Raw genomic sequence first — 9,227 nt, 5'->3', positions numbered from 1 at the left:
CCAGCCAGGCCGGGTGGGCCTCAGAAGCGCGCTGATTGGCCCAGCTCAGTCACATGACCTGCCCCTTGCCTCCTGGCTTGCCACTGCCCCAGGGGTGGCTCACACCTCCCCTGCCCCGCAGCCAGGCCTCTAGCGCGGTGCTGGCCGGCAGAGGCCGCGCACCCCAGCCCGACCAGGCTGGGCCGGCAGAGGCCCCGCCCTCCTCAAGGAAACTGAGTTCAGAAAGCCCGAGGGGCCACCCTGCTCGCCTGCTACCAAGTGGGCCAGCCAGACCTGAGCCAAGGGGGCTGCTCCCTGCACCCCAGCCCCCGGCAGAGCTGACTCTCCCGACCTCCCTCCGGCCTTTACTTAGGCACAAATTTGCATCCACAATAACATGCATAACAAAAAGTCACACGGTTAATTACGGGTGCAGTTCATAATTACAGGCACAATTAGCCACTTGCTAATTTTGAGGGTGCCAAGCAAGCAGCTAATTACATGCATAATTAGGCTAGTGTTTTGGGCCTGGGACAGGCCGTGGGGGGTGGGAGGGCACAAACTCCTTATAATCAGACCCCCGGAGTGAGGCCCTGGGGGGTGGAGGTGGGGGGAGACTGTGCTAAAGAACAGCCTCCCACACCCGGCTCCCCAACACAGGGCTGGTCATCCCGGAGGAGTGCAGCTTGGGGCCTCTGGGAAGCCAGGAGGCCCCTTCCCTGGAGGCCCGGGAGGGGCATTCGGTCACTTCACAGGTGCACTGGCAGAGCCCCAGGGGTCTTGGCTCCCCCACTGACAACCCACCCTGAGGGCCGGGGACCCTGGGACGGGCAGAGGGGCCACAGGCAGCTGCCCAGAGGCCCCATGAGAGGCCCCCTCCCCCAGGACATCACAGGGCCACGGCCTCAGGGGCAGGTCAGCCACCAACCCGAAGCCCGCCCTCCTGGCAAGAGGTCAATGCTGTGGCCTGGGGGAGGGCAGCAGAAACGCTCCTTGATCCGATTAGGGCCAGGGCTTGAGGATGGACCCGGGGGGGGGGGGGGGGGGGGGGGCAGGAGCAGATGGCGGACTGAGGAGCCTAGGGCTCGTGGGGGCCCCTATCCCGGATCTGCCCCAGGCGTGGGGAGGACTTGCTCTCGGCTCTGGCCATGTTGCTGGCTGTGCCCGTGGCACAGCCACACGTGGACAGTCTGGAGCTCAAGATGAGGCCAGCAGGAGTGGGTCTAGGGTGTATCAGGGCTGCGAGTGGACCCTGGGGCGTGTGTTCTAAGGGGGAAGGGAGAGCCCATGAGATGCAGGACAAAACGAGAAGCCCTCACGTTCCAGGTCAAGGTGCCACAAGCCATTGCCCGCCTCCCAGTGACAATACCAGTGACGGCCAGACCAGTGGCCGATGGCGCCATTACCTCTGTCCCGGAACATCCACCTAGAGCTGTTTCACCTGAGAAATAGACGTCTAATCTGAACCTGATTTTAACAGACTGGGCTCTGCCTCGTGGGAGTGCAGAGCAGGTGTCCCCACCTCCTCTCCCCTCTGACCCCAGACCCTGAGTAGCCCAGGGAACGGTCACCCTTCTCTCCTCCCACACATCCCTTGTGTCCCCCGGTCGGTCCCCCGATCCGCCCACCTGATGCTGCCCAAGCTGGTGTCCCCAGGAGCTGCCCTGTGCCCTGACAGCCCAAGGCCAGGCTGGGGGCGGGAGGAAGGCGCTGGGCTCTCACAAGGCGCCAGATGCCTCGACACAGCGTCTCACGGTGAGAAGTGCAGGAAACGCTCTGACGCGCAACTCCACGGAGGACAATGGCTGACTTATGAGGCCACTTCAGTCCTGTTACCGTCAGCAAAGAACATACAGAGCACGGACCCCACTGCCCCCTGTGCCCCCACAACGGCCCTGAAGGGCTGTGAGCCCTGCTCCCCCATGCCACCAAGGCTTGGACAACTAACTGCCTTCTCGGGCACCTCCCCGTGAGCGGGAGTGCTGGCCAGCTAACCCGGGCCTCGCCCCTCGGCGCTCAGGGCCCCTCTCTGCGCACAGCCCTGCGGCACCTGAGACCCAGGGCCAGTGCGTGGGCACAAACGGCGGTGGCTCAACACCCTCCAGTCTGCGGCTTTCAGCAGCCTCACCGGAGATGGAAGGGGCCTCAGCCGCTGGGTGGGGGGCAGGGTCCCTCCTTAAGTGGGACCTAGGCCCAGAGGCTCCCACAGAGGGCCCGTCCCACAATGCCCACAGCTCCGCACCTGCTGTCCTGACCAGTGGACTCCTGAGGCTGGGGTGGCAGTAACCTTGCCCTGACTGAGGCCCTCGGGTCACATCGGAATGGGGGGGCACGTTGGGGACCAATGGCCACGTGAGCCATCAGGACAGCAGCATCAGGCCCCACCAAATATGGGTCCTCGGGACTGACAGGGAGCATGGGCTCTGGGTGCCCACTGAAGGGCAGAGGGAGTGGTATGTGGCCGGGTGGCAGGGGTCGCTCATGCAGGCCTGAGTCGCCGGCTTCTCCTTCCACCCTCCCGACACGCACGCTCCCTCATACACCCCCAAACGCCCACCAGCTCACCGGCCGAGCCCCCAGGCTCACACCCTCACCTGCATAGGCACGTCCCCGGGCTCCCGCAGGGCGCTGTCCGCTGTCCGCAGTGCTGACCCTCCGACTGGCGGCACTCCTGCTGCGTGGCTTCTGGAAATGTCCATAGGAAATTCCGCATTCTAGGACCGAACTGTCTGCTTGGACATTTACCTCAGAGACCACCGTGGGGACAGGGAGGGGTGAGGTCCGGCCCCCTGAGCTGCAGCCACAGGGACCCTGCTGCGCCGGCCAGTGGGCTCCCGGGGGCTCCATCTGCACAGCCTCCCGGGAAGGCCCACGTGGCCCTGAATCTTCAGACCTCTCTGTGGGAAAAGCTCTCCCACGCGGGACCCTCCTCCTGTGCCCTCAGTCTCTCCTCACGGTCTGTATTTCGGTCTTTACAACAACTTAGTGACTTAACATTTACATGCTGTGGTCTGTCCCCCCACGTTAGCAGGGCAGCGACCTCCCTGGCTGTCCCTGCGAAGTTTCCAGCACCTGTCAGGGCGGGGCTGGGAGGAGCCCCCCCCCCACCCCCGGCCCAGCTGAGAAGACCCAGGGGCAGCAGCGGGAGTGTGGCCAGAGCCTGGTGGAGTTAAGACCTGGGGTTTCGTCCAGTTCTGTCCTTCCTGAAGCTCATGACCCTGGGCAGGTCCCTGAAGGTCTCCGGGGCCACACCAGCTGCACTGTGGGCAGGTGGGGAGACGAAGTGAGATGCGACAGAGGCCAAGCGCCCCCGAGCGCTCAGGACAGCCCAGGGAGTATGTGGGGGCTGGGAGCCCAGCCGCATGGCCCGGCGTCCAGGGCCGTGTGCTCCTGTTCCCAAAGGAGCAGAGCATGTGCGCGGCGTGAGGTGCAGAGAGCACGCACCCCCCGGCCCCCAGGCAGCCAGCGGGGATGTCGCTCCTGGGCCATGGGGGGCAGCTGCGGAGGGGCTGGTCTCCTTTGCCCAGACCTCCACCCACCACCACCGGGGAGGAGGCATCAATCTCCGCTCTCCGGGTGCAGAAACTGTGGCTCGGGTGGTTAGGGCTTTCGCTGGCTCAGCAGAGGGCAGGCTGGCGTTGACTTCTGCCCACGGTGTTGAGCCCGGCCGGCCCACACCCACCCAAACCGTCCCTCCCTCTTCGTACGGCCACCAAGGCCCCTAGACCCGCATCCCACGGAGAGTGACCTTGCCTTCCCCCCTCCCACTGCGCAAGGCTGACGGGCCCCCTTGGAGGGGACACCCACCCGGAGCTGGTAGGGGCCCTGGAAGAGCAGCCCCCAGGGCGGGGCAGGGCAGACCCCCGAGGAAGGGGTGTGGCAGTGCAGCATGCCAAGTGACCAGGCAGGGGTGAGCTCCCCGAACCCGGAGCGGGCTCCTGTGCCAGCCGCCACCCTGCTTTTCCCTCCCTTTCAATCTCTGGGATGGTTGTCATGGAAACCAAGAGGCTGGCGGTCAGGAGCAGGTCTGGAGCAGGCGGGGCACAGGTCATGGGGCCTGCGGGGAGGGTCAGGTGGGGACAGTCACAGACCAGTGGACATCCTTCTCGGCACCCTCCCCTCTGCTGTCCCGGCTGCCTGCGCCATGACCAGCCACACAAAGCCCTGCTCCTTGGTGGCCTTGGAAGTCCCTGTAGCCGAGGTCACTGCGAGGGAGGGGCTGTGTCGGAGAGGAAACGCCAGCTCGGGCAGTGGGGCTCCCGGCAGTGGTGAGGACCCCCGAGCCCCTTCTCTGGAGGGTCCGCACCGACACCCAGGTCGACCCAGCTTCGGACGTGGTTGGACCCGCACGGCTTGCTGTAAAATGCTCAACTGACGCACCAGTGTCCCGTGGCTGCGGTAACAGAGGACCACAGACTGGGTGGCTGACCTCAGGTCGATTTTCTCACAGATCTGGAAGCCAGAAGTCCCACACTCGTATCCCCGGGCTGACACCCAAGTGTGGGCGGGGCCAGGCTCCCTGCGCAGGCTCTGGTTAACCTGTAAGCCACGGTGGGGTTTGGGGAGGGGGATGCTGCCATTGTCCCCGTTTCAGACACGAGGAAACAGGCTCCGAGGGTGAGGTCACGCGTGCCCAGAGGAGGGGGCGTGAGCCCTGATTCGGCCCTGGGTGCACAGGGGACCCTGGGCAGCTGGGCAGGAACCCGGCAAGGTGTTTAGGGGTAGGTGCAGGCTGAGGGTCCCCTCCCCACCTGCCGGTGCCCAAATGAGGGGCCTCAGTCCGGTCACGTCCCCCTCAGCCCAGGCACCCCCAGGGCCATGCAGACATAACCTCAGCCGCGGACCGCACGGCCCGGCATCTCCCTCCTTCCCCGCCGTCTCTTATGTCTGACACCGCCCTGCCCTCTGCCCTCCCCACATGGTGGCGGTCCGCCTGCCTGGCTGCATCGGCCCTGCTCTTCCGGGGTGGGAGTGAGCAGTACTTGGGCAGGTTCCCTTCCCAGAGAGAGGGATGGGGGGGAGCCATAGGAGTCAGCTCTCGGGGCTGGGCTGGATGTGCAGGCCCAGCTGAAATGACAAATGAAAATCTAGTCACCGCCTGCCCCCGCACCTCCAGAAAAGGATCAGTGCTGGGCCTGCAGGCACAGCTGGACCCAGGTGCTCCAGTAACACCAGCAAGAAAGACTCTCCACTCCGCCTCTGCACCGGCTGAGTCTCAGTCCAGCTCCCCACAAGACAGCCGGTCCTACCGGCCCCAACCACGAGGCGCTCCCTCCGAGCCATGCCTGCACCCCCTCTCTGCCCTGCACGGCTCTCCTTCCTAGCACACCTGCCCTGCCACCACCCCCCTGCCACATCCCGGGATCTGTCCCCCGAGATACAAACGGACTCCGGCATCTCCACCTTCAAACAGCCCCCTGGGTCCTCACCAGGGGCACATTCCAGCCCACAACCTCAGGCCCTGGCCGCGCCCACCACCCTCCCCACCCTAGTGCCCCTGGCTTCCCCCGGCAGCTGCCCCCCAGATTCCCTCCCATCTCCCGGGTTCCTGGTCCCCATCTGTCACCATTAGTCCTTGTCCTGGCCCTTGCCTGTTGCCTGGCACCCCCAGAGACCCCCATGGCCACAGCCCCAGCCTAGACCTCCCCCTTCAGTCCACAAACCCCCTTTTGTTCACCCTGTGCCAACGCCAGAACCGGGGACCCTTCCGCATCACCCCCTCACATCCGGTCCACAACCGGAGAGCCCCTCTGCCTCAACCCAACCCCCCCACACACACACACACATCCGGCCCAGAACCAGGGGCCTCTTGGCCTCACATCCGGTCCGGAACCGGGGAGCCCCTCTGCCTCACCCCCCCCCCCCACACACACACACACATCCGGCCCAGAACCAGGGGCCTCTTGGCCTCACATCCGGTCCGGAACCGGGGAGCCCCTCTGCTTCACCCCCCACATCCGGCCCAGAACTGGGGCCCCTCGGCCTCACATCCGGTCCGGAACCGGGGAGCCCCTCTGCCTCACCACCCCCCACATCCGGCCCAGAACTGGGGCCCCTCGGCCCCACATCCGGTCCGGAACCGGGGAGCCCCTCTGCCTCATCCCCCCCCCCCCACACACACACACACATCTGGCCCAGAACCAGGGGCCCCTCGGCCCCACATCTGGTCCGGAACCGGGGAGCCCCTCTGCCTCATCCCCCCCCACACACACACACACACATCTGGCCCAGAACCAGGGGCCCCTCGGCCCCACATCTGGTCCGGAACCGGGGAGCCCCTCTGCTTCACCCCCCACATCCGGCCCAGAACTGGGGCCCCTCGGCCTCACATCCGGTCGGGAACCGGGGAGCCCCTCTGCCTCACCCCCCCCCACACACACACACACACATCCGGCCCAGAACTGGGGCCCCTCGGCCTCACATCCGGTCGGGAACCGGGGAGCTCCTCTGCCTCACCCCCCCCCACATCCAGTCCAAACCAGGGGGCTCCTGTGCCTCACCCCCCACACACACATCCGGCACAGACCCAGGCCCCCTCAGCCTCAACCCCCTCCCCACATCCGGCCCAGAACTGGGGCCCCTCGGCCTCACAACCGGTCCAGAACCGGGGAGCCCCTCTGCCTCACGCCCCCACATCCGGCCCAGAACCAGGGGCCCCTCGGCCTCACATCCGGTCCGGAACCGGGGAGCCCCTCTGCCTCACCCCCCCACATCCGGCCCAGAACCAGGGGCCCCTCGGCCCCACATCCGGTCCGGAACCGGGGAGCCCCTCTGCCTCACCACCCCCCACCTCCGGCCCAGAACGGGGTCCCCCGGCCCCACATCCGGTCGGTCCGGCCACGACCACCTCCACTCCCCCCTCCAAGGCCACCCGCCGCCCACCTGTGCCTTCCGCCTGTGCCTTCCTCTGGGCCACTTCCGGGCCGAGCCAGTCCGCACTGGAACGCCAATTTGCTTTTTATTCTCATCCACCCATTTTGGCATCTCTGAGCTATCGTTGATGTCTGGCACCCCGCACATGCTTACAGCGCGCCCTCTGGAAACTTCCGGCATTGGTACGGGCGCACGAAGCCGGCCCCACAACCAAGATAACCCCGAGTTTCCTCACCCCTGCGCAGGCGCAGTCCGCAGACTTGTCGCACTCACGCGGAGACCCCCTCACGGTGCCCAGGGCGCCCACGTACGGCGCTTCTCGCAGCCCCCGGGAGCGCTGTGCGAGCAGGCCGAGCGGACCGAGGTGTGTCCGTCACCTGCTCTCGGACGACCGGGGCTTTTCCAGGTCTTGGCGACTTCAGATAAAACGGCTGTGAATACCTGTGTACGCGTCTTTGCGTGGCCGAATCTCCCGTGTCTCCCGGAGAAGTGTGTACGGGAGCGCGTGGATGACGGGGCTGGACAGGATGAGGCGCCCACACTCTCAGGGACCTGCCGCGGGGGGGGGCAGGTGCGCCCCGTTCGACGCCGTGTGCGGGCATCTTCCTGCTTTAACTTCCAAACAAGCGCCTGAAAAGTCGCTCCCACCTTCCTCCCCCGACATGTCCAGGAGAGAGCCCCACTCTTCCATGGCGCTCGGTGGCCACCAGTGCCCAGGCCACTTCTCCCAGCCAGAGCCCTGTGTGAGCGCCCCTGCGGACTGGGCCTCGACCGCACCCCCCAGTCCCTGCAAAAGCCGTCCTTGCGGGAGACGTGCTCATTGATACTTGCCAAACACGTTTTATTCTATTTTTAATATTTATTTATTTTTGAGAGAGACACGGGGGGGGGCGGTCAGAGAGGGAGGGAGACAGGAAGACAGAATGCCAGCAGTGACCTCTATGTGGGGTTCAAACCCACCAACTGTGAACCCCCCCAACCGTGAGATCATGACCTGAGCCACCCAGGCTCCCCTTTGCTAAATACGTTTTAGGAAATAAAGGTTAAGTGGGTGCCCATTCTCAAAAATACAGAAATCCTGCAGTTACAGCAAAGCCTGATAAAGCAACCTGCACCGACAATTAGATTCTTGGAAAATAGGCGTCATTTATCTCTTAAGGAGAAGGGACAAGTTCCCTGGGGCTGGTCTTCCTGGGGCAAACGCGCCCTGGGCATGGCCCAGAACGGCCCAGAGGAGGCTGCCAGCCCGTCGCTGGAACAGGAGGGTTTGGAAAGGCTCCCCGCGGACTGTGGTCTTTCTAACTGCATAGCCTCCACCCTGAGAGCGTGCACTGGTGGTGCGCTTGCTGTATGCGAGGCACGAAGGATACAGAGGCTTCAGGTGGCAGGTGGGTCCCCAAAGCAGCTCAGACGCAGCAGGAGACCAGAACAGCCTGGCGGCCTCGGCTGTGCGAGGTGGGCGGGGGCAGGCTCAGGCTCGGGGCCAGCTGGGGCCCTGAGCTCGGGGACGGAGGGAGGCCGGGTAGACTTTTTTTTTTTTAAGATAAAACTTACATTTGGAGACCACAGTCTGAGAGAAGGATAAACTAGTTAACGATCAACTAGTCGATCAATGAGTATGGACAACCTCAAGATCACAAGTCGTCACCTGTCCCGAGACATCCACACACCTTCCTCTTCATCCGGCACCAGATCACGTGGGGCCAGGTCACCTGTCCAGGTGGAGCTGAGGTCCGGCCCGGGGGGGTTTCCCCAGGCTTCACTGAGGTGCACTTTGCATGGGTCAAAATGCACAGACCTCACCTGTCAGCCTGTTTACATCTGTGCACCCCTACGTGACCGCTACCCGGGTGGAGACAGAACATTCCCACCGGCCCAAAGGGTCCCGGTGCCCCTCGCGCCAGCCACCGGGGTAACCACGCGGACGCCTATCACCTCCGGGATTCTCCTGGCCTTGAGCTTCCCACAAATGGAACCAGAGGGACTGGCCTCTTTCTTCATGATTCTTTGGAGATTCAGCTCCACTGCTGAGAGCATCAGCGGTTTATCCCTCTTTCCTCCGGGGCAGTATCGCATCGACGATTACACTACAGTTGGGATCCACTCACCACCTGACGGACGGCGGCTTGTTTCCACCTCAGTCCATGAGCGAGCGGCGCCACAATGAACGTTCGCCTTCGGTCTCTGACAGACAAAGGCATTCAGTTCTCTCAAACAGATATGACGGAGGCAGGAACCGCGAGATCACAGGGAGACACGCGCTCCATTTGTGGCTCAGTCACATAAGCATCCGACGCTTGATTTCGGCTCAGGTCATGTCTCGCAGTTGGTGACTTCGAGCCCCGCGTGGGGCTCTGCACTCACAGCATGGAGCC

The 9,227-nt window shown here is 64.4% G+C and overlaps 1 protein-coding gene across 2 annotated transcripts; it reads right to left on the bottom strand.

Moving 5' to 3' along the window:
- Nucleotides 1-1,023: 1,023 nt before the first annotated feature.
- Nucleotides 1,024-7,713, bottom strand: LOC124504184 (uncharacterized). 2 transcript variants are annotated; one of them, XM_047069550.1, is made up of 5 exons: nucleotides 3,156-3,643; nucleotides 2,574-2,664; nucleotides 1,608-1,808; nucleotides 1,386-1,420; nucleotides 1,024-1,245 (listed from the first exon to the last, which is right to left on the bottom strand). In XM_047069550.1, exons 1-5 carry the CDS (start codon nucleotides 3,390-3,392, stop codon nucleotides 1,213-1,215), a joined length of 597 nt encoding a protein of 198 aa, XP_046925506.1. In that variant the 5' UTR covers nucleotides 3,393-3,643; the 3' UTR covers nucleotides 1,024-1,212. The 2 variants fall into 2 exon arrangements, with proteins under 2 accessions (XP_046925506.1, XP_046925505.1); XM_047069549.1 differs by lacking the exon at nucleotides 3,156-3,643 and adding an exon at nucleotides 6,862-7,713 and having other exon boundaries at nucleotides 1,024-1,420.
- Nucleotides 7,714-9,227: the final 1,514 nt, after the last annotated feature.

This window comes from Lynx rufus, unplaced genomic scaffold, assembly GCF_022079265.1.
Source record: "Lynx rufus isolate CCGP_SWC_20201006 ecotype Redwood Valley unplaced genomic scaffold, mLynRuf1.p SCAF_8, whole genome shotgun sequence".
Classification (NCBI taxonomy): Eukaryota; Metazoa; Chordata; class Mammalia; order Carnivora; family Felidae; genus Lynx; species Lynx rufus.
This window is presented reverse-complemented; position numbering and strand designations above follow the sequence as displayed.

Excerpts from the sequence above, each read along its gene's own strand:
- LOC124504184 (XM_047069549.1), bottom strand. The coding sequence starts at position 7,032 with ATGCCGGAAGTTTCCAGAGGGCGCGCTGTAAGCATGTGCGGGGTGCCA. Across the intron at positions 2,665-6,861 it reads GGCACAGGCGGAAGGCACAG|AAGCCACGCAGCAGGAGTGC; the intron begins GTGGGCGGCGGG and ends GGACATTTCCAG. Across the intron at positions 1,421-1,607 it reads ACCAGCTTGGGCAGCATCAG|GTGAAACAGCTCTAGGTGGA; the intron begins GTGGGCGGATCG and ends TCTATTTCTCAG.